At 35.5% G+C, this 19,094-nt stretch overlaps 1 protein-coding gene across 2 annotated transcripts; it reads left to right on the top strand.

Annotated features, from left to right (window-relative positions):
• The first annotated feature begins 580 nt into the window (after positions 1-580).
• LOC306887929 (tubulin polymerization-promoting protein-like) lies at positions 581-16,543 on the top strand. 2 transcript variants are annotated; one of them, XM_079445976.1, is made up of 5 exons: positions 581-703; positions 4,702-4,785; positions 5,716-6,048; positions 14,839-14,992; positions 16,029-16,543. In XM_079445976.1, the coding sequence occupies exons 3-5, from the start codon at positions 5,720-5,722 to the stop codon at positions 16,233-16,235; spliced, it is 690 nt and encodes a 229-aa protein (XP_079302102.1). In that variant the 5' UTR covers positions 581-703; positions 4,702-4,785; positions 5,716-5,719; the 3' UTR covers positions 16,236-16,543. The 2 variants fall into 2 exon arrangements, with proteins under 2 accessions (XP_079302102.1, XP_079302103.1); XM_079445977.1 differs by lacking the exon at positions 581-703 and adding an exon at positions 1,400-1,519.
• Positions 16,544-19,094: the final 2,551 nt, after the last annotated feature.

Below are 19,094 nucleotides of genomic sequence, written 5' to 3'. Positions count from 1 at the left end.
GGTCCAGAACCCTAGTTGTGTAACATTTCGTGGATTTTAAGCTTTATTCTCGATCCCTGTGGAGAGATGCATCGCTGCAGGACAGACACAGACATCAGAGCTGCTGTTTATTTACTCATCTTTCCTGCATTCCAGCATTAACAAGCTTCATCTTGATTACTGTGAAAGGAAGCAGCTATTTCCTGGGAAAAACATTATCCAGACTACTGAAAACACTCTCTTTATGCATCTTCACTCATTTTAATGTGTGTTTATAAGCATGTTTAGTGTCAATCGTAATAAATCTGGACTCTTCCATTCTATGGCATTGTGAATAATTAATTACTTTTTAGATAGTTAAGTGGTAACAGGGTTGACGATCATCATAATATAAGCAATTGGAGACTTTGAACAGGCCAATATATGCTATAAATAATTTTTTTTTTTTTTTTTTTGTAGTTGGTGATTTTAAATAAATAGGCTATTAGCTCAAAGTAAAACGTTGTTATTTATTAATAATAATAATAAAAAAAAATCTCATGTGGACTCAAGCGGGCAGCCAATCACCGCGCGGCGCTTGCTCGTCCTCAGGCGCGCGCTTAGCGCGCATTCCCGCGTGGATCTCAGCGAGTGTCGCGTCGCGACTCATTCCCGTGGATGTCTAATATTAACAAGTTCTTCTAGATACTGACAGAAAGACGAAATCGACAGAGGTGTCATTCAGGTAAGACTGTGTTTTGTCCGTCACAGCTGCGCGTTTCCCTCACATCGTCCGATTTAATCTCGTTTGAAGCTCAAATATCGCTGATTGATCTCGAGCTCGTTTATGTATTTCTCATTTTACCTCAAAAACAAACCGAGCAGATTTTGCGCTTCATTATTGATCGTTGTCACGGAAGTCGGTTTGATTTACTTTCATTTTTGCTTCGTTGCGTAATTCCGTGCTGGTTTTGTTGTGTTTGTTGAGAAGCACACAGCGTTGATGACAATAACAATGATTCTGCTGAGTTTATATAACGCCTGTGTGATACTGATAATGTATTGAGAGATTACATAAACCTGTCTATCATCCATCCATGTGTATCTATCCATCAGTCCATCCATCATCTGTCTATATATCCTTCCATCCATCCGTTCATCCATTTATCTATAAATCCATCTATACTACCATTAATCTATATGTCTATCTGTACATACATCCATTTATCTATGTCTGTCCATCCATCCAGCTGTTTGTCTATCCATTCTTACATCTGTCTATCTATCTATCTATCCATCCATCTATGTCTATCTATCTATCTATCTATCTATCTATCTATCTATCTATCTATCTATCATATATTTGAGATTGTTGTTCAGAGGAGCAGAAATGCTGGAGGTTTTTTGTCTCTCATCACAGGTGTCTTGTCCATATGTTGATAGATTATCTTCGCCTGAACAGAGGATGCAGGCATTCGCAACATTCTAGGTTGTGTCCGACGAGCACTGGCCTCTGACTTCAGCATTACCCCAACACCCCGAACAGACCTTAAGATTAAAGGTGAAGCCCTGAAACAAGACCTGTGTTGTATATCTCACATGCCATAGCTCCAGTTGTGCTGGAATCATTAGTGCATTGTATGCAGAAACTCTCATGCTGGAGAAACAGTGAGTGTAAGGACATTGACGACGGGACAGACACATGTCTGTATAATTGAGTGACTGACACTAGACGGGCGACAGGCGATGTGTGATGTAATAAAGATGTAGTTGACCTGATCAGCAGCAGCAGGGTGATCTGAGGGCATCTGTCAACACACTCATGGAGACATGTTTGTCTGCATCTGGCAGGTGCTCTTATCCACAGAAACTTACATCGCATTCAAGGTGTTTTACCAGTTCATGCATTCCTTCTTTGTGATAATGTTTTTATTTGAATAGTCCAATCATGTCAGGGTTATTAGAGTTTACTAAAACTGACACTAAAACCATAATATATATATATATAAAATAAATAAATAAAAAAACGAATGAAAATTGTGAAAAATAAAATAATTTTTCAAAAGTTTTTTGAAAGCTAATTAAAAAAACTGAAATTACTAAAACTTTAAAATTTAAAAGGAGTGTATGAAATTAAAAACACAACATTAATAAAAAACTACAATAAAAATAACACTGAAACATGTTATTGCATTTTTTTTGTGAACTCAATTCCATTAAACATGTGTAATATATTTTTTTAGTGTTAACTACTGAGGGCTTTACCTTTTCCTTTTTACATCATATCCTCTTTCTGTCCTCAGTGTTTTGTCACTTTAATTTTTTGAATTCCATGTCTATTTTTGGCAGATATAAATATTTTTTTTTTGTTTAAAATAGGTCAGTTTATTGTGTGCTCTCATCTATGCAACTCATGACCAGAAGGCGAATGCATGTCATCATGCGCTCCACCAATCACAGATTCTCTTGAGGTCCGTGAGCATGTAAACGAGCATTTCTCCTCTCTGACGCTCCATCATTATCCCTGCTCTTTTGTGAAGTTCCCAGAATCTCCTCCAGCATTAGACAGCAGCAGATGTCTGTCCTGTTCACTCAAATTACACTCGCTTAGATTACATAGTTTTGTTAACACATGCATCATATAATAAACATGATGAACTCTGTTATTATCACTTCATTTATTAGCACTGTTAGTTTTATGATGGTAATGATGATTGCAGAAATTATATTGACTGGGTGTGTTCATGAGAGTATTTTAGACCTATACTTTCTATATAACGTGTCACTTTTACAGTATATCACAGTAATGTTACATATCTCAAGATGGAATAAAATGTATTAATATATTATATGCATTATAGGCCTGCATGATTTGGGGGAAGTCTAATTGCAATTTTTCTGGTTAAAAAATGCTATTACAATTTTAAAATGTAATATTTAATAAAAAAAAATAAAAGACCTGTTGTTTGTAGGGCTGCAGAAATTTCAATATGACTAATAATAATGATTATTATTATTACTACATTACAGATATTAAAATAACAACTATTGTTATTATTAATATTTTATTGCTAGTAACTTGTTAACATGACTACACTTGCAATTTTACTACAAAATAAAAGTAAAGTATTTAAGAATAATGATAATAATTATAGTAATACATTTTATTTTACAGAAAAATGCAGGATGACCTGTTAACATTCTGGGGGCCTATAATAATAAATGAGTAGAAAGAAGTTATATAAATATAATAATTTATTGAACTATATAATAAATTTATGAACCAGCGATTCAAATACTTTACAAATAAAACACACTTCATGCAATTAATTATTATTTTCTCTCTTTATTTTCAACTCGATGGACCCAAAGCAAAAGATCAGATTTGCATTGATCGTATGTTTGCATTCCTCCATGTTTCTCGGTCACTCTTTGTTTTAGCAAGAAAGATAAGAATGTTATCATTTATTCACTCTGCCCCGCTAACGCCAGCGATAGTGGCGATGTCGCGAGTGTGTGTAGTACACTGGACAGCACAATGGGCCTATAGAGCTGAATGACATTATTGAGAGTGATTCAGAAAGGTTTGTTTCTCTGTTGAAAGACAAGTAAAACACAATGCTCTTGAATAAGGACATCTTCAAGTGGATTTTGAGGGTCCTCTTGTACATTGACTGTACTCGAGGAGTTCACTTTGGCCTACAGAGCTCTGTTGTGCAACCATAAAGACAGATCCAGCTCCTTTAGCCTGACGCTTGACTCGGGACAGAAGGTTCAGACTGAGCTTTATAACGTTTGACTTAGTGGTTTGAAACATAGAAAGCTTCGGATTTGAATTTGGCTTTGCCATGACATCGCAGGGCTAATGCGGTTGCTGCAGTGCATTATGGGAGCCTCTGGGAGGTGAGCATCGCCTGATTGAGTGTCTAATGTAGTTTTAGCTATTATAAATAGTCTCTGGTGTTAATACCAGGACAAACGTGACTGAAATCGTGCTTGACATCAGCACATTGCGTGTTATTCTGACCAAGTGCCGCCCACTTAGACAGGAAGAGACCGTATGACGTGTGAAGCGACCAATCACGGTTGGTTTTGGGGGGTTTTGTGCACTTGTGGTTTTGAACGATTGAGATGTTTCTGCATTGATTTCCTAAGAATAATCTCATCTTTTGCTTTGTTTGATTTTTAATCATGTAAAGAAGCTTGAATTTTAACTTGTTAATCACTCAATCTTGATAATTTGCTCTTGTGAAAGTTTTAAACATGAACTAACCAGCGTGAGCGAGTAATGCGGAGCATTTGTGTCTAATTGTGGACGGTTACATCATGTTTTTCTCATCTTCATAATGTTTGACCTGAAGCAAACTGTGTGCAAGAATACAATACATTAAAATAGAATATCATATTATAGTCATTTTATATCATATTAAATGTATACATAGTCATAATATAGTTATTTTTGTTGGATATTCAACCCAAGTGCATGATTACATAATCATGAGATAATGCCTATTTTTAGTGATCCAGTGAATTGCTACAGAAATGCTTCATCTGGTTATTTATTTGGAAGTCGTTGGACTCAAACCAGAAGATGAGATGATTCAGACCGAATGAATCTGCGCTAAAGCATAAAACACTCGAGTTCAAAACTGTCAAACTTATATTCATGTTATTGCTGCCTTGCTCTTTTCTTTTAAGCATCTAATACCCTCATTCACTACAAAACTCCTGTTGTGGTTTCAGCTGCATCAAGAAAAACGAAGAGCGACTGGGAGCGAGCGACGCTGACGTGGGATCAGAGCTCTGGAGGGGCAGCAGAGGGCAAAGGTCAGACTTGAGATGCTAAGCTAAGCTGTGTCATACTTTTACTCGCTATTTTACTGGTGATGCGAAAATACATGCTTGTGAGTATAGAGTATGTAAGATAAGACGCCTGAAATGTCTGTGAACTTGAATTGATTTGGCCGTGAGACACAGGATGTTGATTATGACAGGAAGAGGAATGTATTTTCAAAGAAATTCCTGTAAAATGACTTTTCAGGTTTATGTATTTGTAAACTTGAATTTAAAAATCTTGTAAAGCTGCTGCATGTTTTAAATGTGTGGAATTATGGGAGATTCATTTACTATATAAAATGTATATGCTATATATAGGTGTGTGTGTGTGTGTGTGTGTGTGTGTAAAATGTGCATTATATTTTTAATATTATAAAATAATTATATCATATATTATAATTATATATAAATATCCATTCTCATGTTTACATTCAATTATGAATATATATACATTTTTATTAAGCTTTCCATTGATGTAAGGTTTGTTATGATCGGACAATATTTGTCTGAGATGCAACTATTTGAAAATCTGGAATCTGAGGGAGCAAAAAAATCTAAATATTGAGAAAATCTACTTTAAAGTTGTCCAAATGAAGTATTTAGCAATGCATATTAAGTTTTGATATATTAACGGTAGGAAATTTGCTAAATATCTTGATCATGATATTTACTTAATATCCTAATGATTTTTGGCATAAAAGAGAAATGTATAATTTTGATCCATACAATGTATTGTTGGCTATTTCTACAAATAAACCTGTGCTACTCATGACTGCTTTTGTGCTTCAGGCTCACATATATTACTTGAATTATAATTAGTTTTGTCTTTGTATTACATACCATCAAATCGTGTCATTTATAATGAAGGAAGATGCACAAACACACTTTTGCAGCAATATTAACATTCACGTTCTTCACCAGCAACATGGAGGAGTTTAAAGTTCAGACCGCCAAACACCCCGTACCCAACAGTTCACCCATGCGGCCGCACAGCGAACACTCAAAAGATCACGCGGCCAAACGTCTGTCCTCCGCGTCCAATGGCACGAGTGACGGAGGAGCGGGAGCCAAAACGCCTGTGGAGATCACCGCGCTGGAGGAGTCCTTCCGCCGCTTCGCCGTCCACGGAGACACACGAGCCACCGGCAAAGACATGAACGGCAAGAACTGGTCTAAACTGTGTAAAGACTGCGGCGTCATCGATGGCAAGAACATCACCCTCACTGACGTGGACATAGTCTTCTCCAAAGTCAAGTAAGTCAGCATTTGCACCACTTTTACTCAGGAGCAGTGATGGGGAAAGTTATTTTTTAGAAGTAATGCATTATAATATCGTGTTACTAAGTAATTGCATTACTTCGTTACTTTTTATGGGAAGTAATGCATTATATTACTTTTGCATTACTTTTTCTGGGCTGGGCTTGCTTGTTTGTTTTTATATTACTAAGTTATGTTGTGCATATATAAAAGGCTGATATAAATGTAAATTCAACAAAAAATGGGAACTGGCATTACTTATTTGAAAGTGACTTTCCTTGTAAATTAAAAAGTAATGCGTTACTTTACTAGTTACTTGAAAAAGTAATCTGATTGCACAACTCGCATTAGTTGTAATATGTTACACCCAACAATGTTTAGGACTAGAGCACAACAGGCGGGTTATGGAAGTAAAAGTCACATTAATTTTCTACACGGATAAATAGATTTTTTTTGTTCTTGATGCAAAGCTAATGACTTGATATGCATAATTAGATGAACTTACAAATCTGATCTACTACTTTTTCAGTGTGCGATTACGTTTTACAATCTTGCATTTACCAGACACTTTTATTCAGTTCATGCATTCCCTGGGAATCAAACCCATGACCCTGGCATTATTAGTGCCATGCTCTACTATTTGAGCAGCAATGAACCTTTCCTTCTCCCTTCTTGCATCATTCACTTTGAGTTTGTTGCAGTGCATCCTGGGATTACATTGCCTATGAAGCATGCATGCGATGCTGTCTTTGATTTTGGCCAAAACTTTGTGCTTGAAATGCTCAGTGCTGTCTAGGTAGGATGTGATTACACTGTCAACCAATAGGATTTTCTCGCAGACATCTGGCACAGTGTGTCGCATACACTTAAACACAGATGTTGCATGCGTGTAAACGGCAAAAACACTATGAGATCTGATTTGGGGTTTTAAATCACATCTGGTCATCTGACCCACTTTACTCACTCGCATCCGATTCTCCTCTTAACGCCAATCTTTCACAGCAGGTTCAGGTCAGGTTAGCAAATCATGCAAGTGAGTGACAGATTAATATGCATGTATTTATTCGTTGCTCACATGTGCATGTCAAATTAAATCATAAATCTTTTATCAAGCTGTGTCAGAGGACAAATGCTCCAACTGAGGGACAAAATGTAATTTCTTAAATGATCTGTGCATTATGCAATATGTGCATGTTTACAGATGGGATAAAAAAAAAAAGAATTGCGTGCGTCAAAATATTGAATCAGTGCAATAAGCTTTGGTGTATGCTACTGAATGTAGCAGTGATATTTTCTGTAACAATTTTTTTTTTCTTCTGAATATGCATTCTATATCATCGATTACGCCGATTATAAAAAATACGTTGATTAACATGGAGTGCGTCGACTCGTCGCACCTTTAGCCACGCCCATTGCACGAGCCTGTAGGTATCCCTACTTAAGACCGTTTTTCTGCCATGTTTAACGCAAACAAGACTCTAGAGCAGAAGGTAAAGGCTAGTATGTCAATATCACTTCATAAAGTTGCTTTTATAGAGCATTCTATTATTATACGACAGTCAGAACCGCACACATATAGCCGAACTGACCCCTTTACACTGTCAGGATTTACAACCGCATTCAAAGTTGCACTGAATGAACGGAACCGCACGGCACATCGAGTTGCCTATATAATCATGAAGGGTTTAATTCACCCGCAGAGACGGAGAAATGATTCGCGTTCATCTTAAGATCCACTGGAGCTGCTGTCAATGCCATTGGCGCGATCGCGTGCACCAAACATGCTCTCTGCACTCGCTAACAAAGCATTTAAAGTTGTTTAACTGTGTGTTGAATTGGACAAACCTCGACTGGGCTCCTTTATTAAAAACGGGCTGTCAACTGTGATAAAACTTCCCTGTTTTATGACGCCATTTTTGATTCTGTTGCTCTAGTGTCCTGAATGCATTTGTGACTTCAGCTGTTCATTCATACAGATTTGTATTCAAGCAGATGTTTTAATCTGCTGAATAAATAAAACATTTCAAGTCTCTCACCGGTAAGCAACTGCTATTCTTTCTTTCTTTTTCTTATTTTTTGTTTATTGTTATTATTTTAATTTTTATGTCTTTTCTTTTTATTTGTTATTTTCTTTCTTTCTTCTTGCTGTTGTTTTTTCTTTTACTCTTTTCTTATTTTTTGTTTATTGTTATTATTTTTCTTTTTCTGTCTTTTCTTTTTATTTGTTATTTTCTTTCTTTCTTGTTGTTGTTATTTTTCTTTTTCTCTTATTTTTTATTTATTGTTGTTATTTTCTTTCTTGTTGTTATTTATTTTTTGTAAAGTATTAATCATGAGAAAACATTTGAATAAAATAAAAGATTAATACACTGTAAAAAATGGAACGGGCTATTTACTTAAAAAAAAATATGGTAACAATATTACACTCAATATTTTTGAGTAGTTTTTAAGGCTTGATTTCTTAATGGAATCTACCTGAATAAATCATGTAAAATCTCCTAAATTAATTAATCTACGACACAATAAATTTAATATAATTAGTGAAATGTGCTCATTTATTTTAAGTTGATTCTCAAAAGTCTGTCATTTTGAGTGAGGCCTGTATTTTATTTGACTTTGAGTTATTTTGTACATTTTAAAAGACTATACAGCCAAACAGCTCAAGTGGGAAAATACTTGAGAAATACTGGAAAGTACTGCACTAGTACTAGCAAAGCTACTTCTCACTGAACAAGGCTTAATGGCTTATAGGAGTAGGAGTAGTATAAGCATAATATAGTAATGTAGTATATAACCATAAGCTCTACTCTTCTGCACAATAGTAACGATTGCACTGCTTAATGGAAACTTCAATGTAACAGAAACTCTTTCAAATGTCAAAAACTAACTGAACATTAAACATTAATAAATGTTTCCCTTCACTCAAAAACACATAAAATAGCATTTAATTTCAAAGTTTATGCTCCATATCCAGCCATATGCAAAGCATGCTGGGAACTAACAATCACCTCTAAAATAAAACCGCTAATTCTCTTAAAATAAATAGGTAACGTTCTTTCCTTTTATTTTTTTTAGTTTAATAAGTTCCTCAATTCAAGCCTCAAAACTGCTTAAGTTTCCTTTAAAAATAAAAATGAGGAAAACGCATCTCTTGGTTTTATTAGTAAAAAGTCCTCAATATTTTCTATACAACACTGAATCACAATTTCTTTAATGAAATACTCACTATTTTTAATTATCACCTTAAGTTTTTTAATGAAAATTACAAGACTCATGATTCATTTTTTACAGTGTAGCAGAATTTACTGTAATTATTTATTGATAGTTTAACTAAAGAATTCATCAACTGATAAGAAATATAAATGGAGTAATTGGAAAATAATAGATTAGTCGACTAATCGAAAAAATAATCGATAGATTAGTCGACAATAAAAATAATCGTTAGCTGCAGCCCTAAAATAAAATAAACATTAACAGAGAGAAAACGTTTTTTGTTTAATTTAAGTTTAAGTGCTAAAATAACTAAAACGAAGTAATATTAATATTATTAAATTAAGAATGTATTTATTTATTTAATAATTTATTATTGAATATATTATTAAATAAATAATTTATATATTTACGTAATACATTTTATATTAAATATATTACTTAATATTATTTTTCAAATAATATACTTTTTTTGACAAAATACACAATATTAAAACTAAAATGAAAATATATAAGGAAAAAAACAATATATAATATATTTTATATATATATATATATATATATATATATATATATATATATATATATATAACATTTTATTCAAATATTAACAAAAACTATATAGTATAATAGTGTATCAATGAAAGTAAAATAGCACTGTGTGGTGAAGAGGAGTTGTGCTGTGTTGATGTTTTCTGGTTCTTCCCCCACAGCCACAGGCCATGATGGCTCATGCTGATTAATCCTGATGACTGCAGGACAGAAAGAGTCGTCACTGCTTCAGTAGGGCCAGATTTTAATAATGTGCCCTTAATATAGAGCACCATACAAACTGATCTCGCCTTTAAACATCCAGTCTTCAGATGTTTAGATAACAGTGCTGGTTTCTTCAAATAGGAGAATTTATCAAAATCTTTGTAGTATTTATGCATAGAAGATATTCTTTGCCTTTAATCAAGCCTGCAATAGTGAAAAGATTCTTGACCCTGACTGAGCGAGAGTGAAGATTATTCTTCTAGACAGCGTCAGAACAACGTGGCTGAGCAGAAACGAGAGGCAGAAAGAACCAATGCATGCAATATGTGGCATACATTAACATTTCAAGGAAAAATGCAACCGAAAAGAAAGTCAGTCCAAACCTGTATGCTATTATAAGACCATTATTATTATTTCACAGACAAAAAAAAAAAAAAACATGAAAATATTGTGACAGTAGTCCAAGCAAATCTGTTATATTCCAGGTCTTTTAAAGCAAGTAAAATGTAGGTTATTTTAGCAAAAATTTTGATGCTTTACAGGTTTTTTGACCTATTTGAGCTTGACTGCATGAGCCAAACAGAGCTTGTGTGCAGAGGCTCAGGCCAAAGATCAAGATTGCAGTCGTACAGCATCAGAACTAAAGGCACGCGTCTCGTTTAATCAGTGTGGCCCGTGACAGATTAAAACCCCTCCGATTGATGTTAATGATGCTTGATAAAGCCACGGCACAATTACAGCTGCAGCACACAGCAATGCAAACATTGCAATACTCCTCCATTCAGCACGTAATACCACATTACAGACAGAGTTTCTGTGGGTTTGAAAAGGTTTTAATTTTCCCTGCCGCAAATGAATGCTTTAATGTCTTAAATCAGTGCAGAAAGTCTTGTATTCATAAAGTCATGGCATTAAATGTTGCATGCACTGCAAAAAAATATCTTCCACAGCATTTTTGTTTTCCAAAGCATGTTTAAACATCTGTAAATCAAGATACTGTACAATTAGTTGAGATGCAAATTGAAGAAAATAAGTCTTGTTTTCTGAGAAACTGAACAAAATTAAACAAGTTTATACTTAAAAGAAAAAACAAATATCTGTCAATGGGGAATGAAAATTACTTAAAATTAAGTAAATAATTTTTCTGAGCCCACTGGCAGATATTTGTTCTGGTTTTAATCATAAACTCGTTTCATTTTGATTAAAGACTAAAAAAGACTTCCTATGATTTGCCTCTATAATATTACCTAATTGATCATGCTGAGTTCAAAAATATCAAATTATACTTACAGTATGTCAACTTTAATGCACTTTTGGCTTTAATGACAAAAAGTAGCATTCAAAATGTATCATACATTTCATGTATGAAAATACAAGACTGCTTCACCTTAAAATGGTTGTCAAAAACAAAAATGCTACAAAATGCATCATATTTTGTAAAAAATGTGATGCTCTCAAACTGATTTTGGAGTCTGCACCTCAAAATGAGAAACAAGTATTGGGTTTCATTCAGCAAATATGATGCAGAGCGGTTGTATTAGTGGTGTCAAAATTAGCACGTTAACGCATGCGATTTAATTTTTGCAGATTAACGTGTTAAAAATATTTAACGCAGGCGCGGGGCTAGGGTTGGCCACCCCATTCGCAACTGCTGCCTCTGTCTCTTTTTTCTTGAAAAGGATTGCGTTTATTTAGATGCAGAATGTCTTTATGACCACATCAAATGGGAGACGTTTCAGATGCGCGCTCTAACGTAGCCTCCGAGTCAAACGAGCGTGGAAAAGATACTGTGCTCGTAGCGCGTGCGTATCAAACAGCGAAAGAAACTACGTGCATGCAATGTCATTGTGATGCCATCAGTTAAGGCATGAAGTTACCAAAAAGGCGATTAAAGCTGCCTTAAAACGGTGTGCATGCATGCAATTTGTTATATATGAGTCACATTTAAGTACATGTCTCTGAAATGGTTTTAAAAACTGTCCTGAGGCACCCCAGCACTGTCTCCCTCATCTAAAACACCCGATTCAACTCGTCCGCTCATTAGTAGAGACTTTTAAGACCTGAAGTGGGTCAGAAAAGGTGAAGAGATTTGTGAGAAAATAAGATGCATGTCAGATCCGCGTCCCGTTCAGCAGCAGCAGCTTTTAAAGCAATAGCAGGCAAATAAATTAATAACCAGTTGCTTGTGATATTAATCCAAGAAAAAAAGAGGAAATCAATAAGTTTTATAGCTTTAAGGGCTTCATCTATATTTAATTTAGTGTTTGGTAACTATTAATTTTCTGTATATTTCTGCTGAAGTACACAATTAGCTAAAGTAGTCATTTACTATAATGGGTTCATGTGAAGATTGTTTTAAGTTCACTTAAATTAGTAGTTAAGTCTAATAAATGTTAAAATTGATAGCTCTCAATACTGTAATGCTGAATGGCTACAGTCAATGGTTAAATATAGACATCAGTAGTATTGAAATCAGTGATGCTGGCCTTCAATCATAAAAAAAGATGCCATTAAAGAAATATTAAAAATATACTGTGTTGTTTGTACATTGTACATTTGAAGATCGAATGTGAAATTATTGCAATATAAAAGCATATTTAAAAACTTTAATGTTAGATGGGATTAATCACAATTAATTTTAGAAAAATATGCGATTAGTTAATTTTTTGTAATCGATTGACAGCACTAGTTTTTATGTGTTAATAACAGCATATGTATGTTTATGAATATGTATAATTATGAAAGCATTCAGCACATGCTCATACTAGAGAGGTCAGCAGCGAGAGAGAGAGGACAGCAGCTGACATTAGGCAGCAGGAACAGTCGCAACGCTGAAGGATTGCACAAACAAAACTGCTCAGCGAAGAAGTCAAATTAATTATAAAGCCAAAGAGGCGTGTTTACCCAAGCTTGTTGCTATGACAGCAGGGGGAGACGACGGGCTTTATGGGCTTCTGTTTAGGTTCTCGATCACCACGGTAAAGGCTGTTTGTGTTACTATGCGCCGTTTCAAGTGTCGCTTTATGAGCCGAATGCATTCGCTGTAAGTGCTTGCCTGGAGTCATAATGCAAATCCTGCTTCAAGACCAGATAAATCAGCCATTCTCTACTGGTTCTGCTTTGGGACGCTGATTTTGGCGAGCAAACGCAGTACCAAAACTGTTTATTGTACTGAAGTAAACTAAATACTGTGCAATTTGATTGGACGCTCGGCCTTTGATGGTAACAACTACAGATACGGGAAGCATTTCCTCTCTTTTAAAGACGATTAGAAGTGCATTTCTTCCTCTGAAATGAAAGACTGTGAAACGGGCCTCTCGGAACTGACATGTTTGTGTGATCGCACACAGCTGTTTACACCGTGTCTGCTCTCAGTTCATGCAACACTTTCAGTGGCCTTTATCCAAGCACTTACCATGCAAACTTCAAGGGACAGTTCGCATAAAATGAGAGTTATTTACTCACCCTCAGGCCATCCAAGATGTAGATGAACAGTAAAGAAGATTTTTAGCTGAAACTGTGGTGCTTGGTGATTCATAAAATGCAAGTCAATGGCTAGCGGCACTTTCAGAGTAAAAAAAACACACCAGGCAACACAATATGAATCCTGATGATATATTGAGGTCTTATGAAGCAAAACGATCAGTCTGTGCAAGAAACTCAACATTATTACCTGTAATACAGAGCCTCAGGCAAATTGGAAATCTGATTCTTTTGGACAGTTCGTTTCAATGAACTGGTCCAATTCACTAGTTTGTGTACATAATCACGCAACGACATAACATATGCGCAATTATATTATTAAAGCACCCAAAAAATGGTGTGAAACGTGCATGTTTTATGTGTCTAAAGCATATAAAGTGAATAAACTAATCTTCATCAGCTCACTTTGTTACATAAACGATGAGAAACCATGAAAAAGTTAATTTGGCCCCTTCATTCATGTGTTTGGTTCACACATGCGCGGCTCAGCGGCTCTTCGGTCCGAGTCAAACTGTTTCCTAAGTTCAATGACTGTTGGAGTTCATTCATCTCAGGATCAGATATACGGTGGTATTTTGACTCATTTCCAGTCGGAGTGACTGTCAGGCATCTGAAAGTGAGTTTTCATTGAGTAACTTGTAGATCTGTGCTGCTTGAGCTGCAAACTGTTATAGATGGTTCAACCAAAAAAAAAAAAAAACGGTTCAAAAGAATGATTCGTTCATGAACTGGACATCTCTTTGGACCGTTTGTCTGAGGCTTTGGATTACAGGTAATAATGCTGAAAATAATGTTGAGTTTCTAGCACAGACTGATCGTTTCGCTTCATAAGACCTCAATATATCGTCAGGAGTCACTGGGATTCATTTTGTGTTGCGTGATTTTCGTGATTTTTTTGTGTTGCGTTTTTTCGACTCTCAAAGTGCCGGTAGCCATTGACTTGCATTTTATGAATCAGCAAGGACCACAGTTTCAGCTAAAAATACTGTTCTACTGAAGAAATAAACTCATCTACATCTTGGATTGCCTGAGGATGAGTAAACATTTTCAATTTTGAGTGAACTATCCCTATAAATCATATTTCATGCAAAAATCCTCATTTACTGACCCTCATGTTGTTCAGACCCTGTGTTATTTCTCATGTGAAACACAAAAGCACAGCATCCAAGTTGCTATTTGTGTTTGATATTTTCATTTCAGTGTCTCTCAAAGCATTTCTCATGTGTTTACAGAAGCTCTTTTAATCAGGTCTTGCATGTTTCTGCTCTGCTCTGTGTTTATATTTGATGCCACCAAATATACTGACGAGTTTATCATCCGTTTGTCATTGTTTTCTAGGAACAAATCTGCCCGCACTATTACATACAGCCAGTTCAAAGAAGCGCTGGCAGAGCTGGCCAGGAAACGCTGCAAAGATAAGAGCAACGAGGACGCCGAGCAAGAGGTTTACAGAATGATAGAAGGGAAATCGCCCGTTATATCTGGAGTTACGGTAAAGCCCACAGCAGACGTGCTGTTCTTTCTCTAAACAAAAAAGCATTGATAGCATCCTGCTTTTCTCAAACTTTTATAAGTCGCTTCGGAGAAAAGTTTGATAAATGCATAAATGTAAACCGGGGGTCATGAGTTGATTACAAGCCTATAATTAAATCATAAAAATCTAAAATAATTAATTTATATAATAAAAAGAAAACACTAAAAATCACCTGCATTTAATGTGACCCTTTACCAACATCAGCGAACCAAAACATGTGAATTTGTTGTTAAATAATTGAAATATTAACTTAAAATCTCAAGGGGACTGGTTTGGCTGACAAAAAAGTTTGGGAGTCTTTGCTGTGGTATACAGATGAAATCTACTCACTTATTTCTTTATTATTGGTTTTAAATTTATACGAATGAAGTGTGTTTACAGTTAAATAACTAAACCATCTGCTGATTTCTAAATGTAATAATAATGATGAATATATGGCAGTGATGATAAATATTTATAAATATGAAGACATCCTGAGCTTATACAGTAGGATTAGTAAGATTTTTTTAAAGAAATTAATATTTTTATTTAGCAAGGATGCATTGAATTGATCAAAAGTGACAGTAAAGACATTTATAATGTTACAAAAGATTTCTATTTTAAATAAATGCTGTTCTTTTGAACTTTCTATTCATCTGTGACCCCTAAAAAACATCAAATGTATGACGGTTTAAACAAAAATGTTGGGCAGCACAACTGTTTTCAACATTGATAATAATCAGAAATGTTTGTTGAGCAGTAAATCAGTATATTAGAATAATTTATGAATCATGTGACACTGAAGACTGGAGTAATGATGCTGAAAATACAGCTGCACATAACTGCAATAAATGACATTTGAATATATTTTCACATAGAAAAGTTATTTTAAACTAACAATTTTTCACAATATTACTGTTTTTACTGTATTTTTGATCCTTGGTAAGAAGAAGAGACTTCTTTCAAAAACATTAAAAAGCCGGAATTGATCATGCGTCTCTTTCTGGACTCACAGAGAGCCGTGGCTTCCCCGACTGTGTCCCGTTTGACCGACACCACCAAGTTCACGGGATCGCACAAGGAGCGCTTCGACCAGACGGGCCGCGGGAAAGGCAAGGCAGGGCGGGTGGAAGTGGTGGACACGTCCGGATACGTCTCCGGATACAAGCACGCAGGGTCATACGAGAAGAAAGTTTCAAAACCTCCACAAAAACCCATGTGAGATTCTCCGTCCAGCAGTGAATGCGACAGAAGACAAACCCGACTCTATAAAGCACAAACAGATTTCCCATTGAGGGTATGTCTTTTTCTGTGAATAACATTAAGTGTATGTTCCTCTTCCTCTAAGTGTTTTATTTCTATTAACTGGAACGCTGTTTACATCTAAACGCCGACATCACCAGCTGGTACGTTCCTAACAAACACGATGATGCCAAGAGAAAGACAAGTGACTACAGTATTGCACGCTCTACTAGTGAAGGTTTTTGCTGATCATCTGTCGTGAATATTGACATTAAATGAATATTTGGCATTTTGTGGCTTCTCTAATGATGCAGTAGAATCAGGCCTGAAATTTACTTTGCAAACGCTGGAGTAATGCAAGTGCAGGATCCCAACAACACACAAAACTGAGATTCCACGTTTGACATTTATATTTGAATGCATTTGGCAAATGCTTTTATCCAAAGCAACTTGCATTACATTTCAGGTCTAAATTTGATCAGTTCATGCATTGCCTAGGGAATCAATGCCATGGCTTTGGCATTCCGAGGTCATGCATTTAGAGTATGTTTCAGGCCCAAGATAAAATATATTTAAATGTATTTGTCTAATTTACACATAATTTAAAGGATGGATTCATCCAAAAATAAAAACTTGCTGTAAATATGCTCACCCTCAGTTTGTTTCTGCATCAGTGTCTCAGCGATGGATGCTCTGCAGTGAATGGGTGCCGTCAGAATGAGAGTCCAAACAGCTGATAAAAACATCACAATAATCCACACCACTCCAGTCCATCAGTTAACATCTGGAGAAGACAAAAGCTGAAACAAATCCATCATTTTCACTGGAGGAAGCGTGATTATGGACTTCATCTTTTGTCTTCTCCAGATATTAACTGATGGACTGGAGTGGTGTGGATTATTGTGATGTTTTTATCAGCTGTTTGGACTCTCATTCTGACGGCACCCATTCACTGCAGAGCATCCATTGCTGAGACACTGATGCAGAGACACATTTCTACAAACCTGATGAAGAAACAAACTCATCCTAATCTTGGATGACCTGAGGGTGAGGATAATTTCTGCAAATTTTTTTTTTTTTTGGTGAATGCATTAATGGCTTTAAAAAAAAAACTGACTTGATAATCGATTGGTTCTGCTTCTCCATCTCATTTACCTAGATTTTAAACTTTAAAAAAAAAAGTTTTTTAAAAATACTTTTCATATATATTTTAAAACAACCAGATGCAAAAGTCAAACTATCGTAATTCATTGTTTGATGCATAAAGAGCTGACCGCTGGTGCTCAAGATTGTATATCTAGTAGTTTGGTCGATGTTTTTTGTATTGATGGCATAACTATGTATTTCTAATGCTTCTAATGGCATAATATGAAACACTGCCTGTGTGTTTTAACTGTGGAATGATTAACTATAGTATGTGAAAAGAAACCCCATCAGCAAAAGTTCAGGATTTGCTCTGATCACAATATCTGACCCATGCGTTATCATACCTCAATATGGACTGAATAATGTCAAACCAGCAGGAAACACGGCTGACCGTCCTTACAAGACTCCTCTGGGCATCTGAACTAAAAGCTCTGGCCAAACATGACCAAAACAAATAGTTGGCTGAGGTTTCTAATGATTTTAACACGTATGATCAGACCCACACAGAATCTGCAGCGCTGAATTATTTTTGAACATGCAAATTACATGTTTGTTTATGAAATACTTTGGCTAGTCTGATTATCTTTCTGCCTACTCTAAGCTTTATTATTAGCTCATTTTACCATATTAAAATCCATTATGCAGCATTAAGCCTGCAGGTTGTGTCTGGGCCTGTTTATCAGCAATAGATCAAGCTGCAAATGAAATATTAAAAGGTATTTTGTATTCTGCTGTGGTTTTAGTTTGAAAAGCACTGTTGTTATATTTAACATGTCATATCGAGGCACTTTGCTGGGTTTTTTTCGTACGTGCAGTGTTTCTGCCTACAGAACAATGTTTACAAGAGAAGTGGCATGCTGTAACTAACGCTGGCATGATATACGTCTAAATGACTACATTCCCTTTACCATGACTAGTGTTCGGATTTATTTATAAACGCACTGCCATCTGAACACGCTGGACGAGATCCAACCATCAGGGTTCCCACACTTCAGTGGCTTTCCATGAGATTTCCAGTCGCTTGTGAATACTGTGGATGTGGATTTTTAAAAATAATTATTCCCATTCACTAATGAATCAGTCAAACTGATTTGTGAATCAGGCCACTTTATGGCTTGCAAACAAGTATTACTCAATGCAAGCACAATATTTAGTTACTTAACATTTTAAACAGTGCATTACTATTAAAATCTATATTCATTTTTTTTTTTTTTAAAGACCTTAAAAGATTTTATGACTTTTCCAAATCTGGAAAACACAAATGTAGAATTCCCTAACATTTTTTATTTGATTAACTTGGTGGTGATGGCGCAGTGGATAAGACGCATGCCTTTGGTGTGAGAGACCCAGGTTCGAATCCACTGTGAGACACCAATGTGTCCCTGAGCAAGACACTTAACCCCTAGTTGCTCCAGAGGCGTGCGACCTCTGACATATATAGCAATTGTAAGTCCAAAGCGTCAGCTAAATGAATAAATGTAAATGTAACTGATTTGTGAATCACTGATTCACTTGGGAAATAAAATGACTCAAAAGAATGATTCACTCACATATGTGACCCTGGAGCACAAAACCAGCATATAAGGGTCAATTTTTCAAAATTGAGATTCATACATCATTTGAAAGCTGAATAAATAAGCTTTCCATTGATGTATGGTTTGTTAGGATAGGACAATATTTTCAAAATCTGGAA

The sequence above is a fragment of the Barbus barbus genome (assembly GCF_936440315.1).
Source record: "Barbus barbus genome assembly, chromosome: 21".
Taxonomy (NCBI): domain Eukaryota; kingdom Metazoa; phylum Chordata; class Actinopteri; order Cypriniformes; family Cyprinidae; genus Barbus; species Barbus barbus.
This window is presented reverse-complemented; position numbering and strand designations above follow the sequence as displayed.

Bases quoted from the DNA above. Each gene is read 5' to 3' on its own strand.
- LOC306887929 (XM_079445976.1), top strand. From the start codon at position 5,720: ATGGAGGAGTTTAAAGTTCAGACCGCCAAACACCCCGTACCCAACAGT. The intron at 6,049-14,838 runs GTAAGTCAGCAT...ATTGTTTTCTAG, and splicing joins ATAGTCTTCTCCAAAGTCAA to GAACAAATCTGCCCGCACTA. The intron at 14,993-16,028 runs GTAAAGCCCACA...CTGGACTCACAG, and splicing joins CCGTTATATCTGGAGTTACG to AGAGCCGTGGCTTCCCCGAC.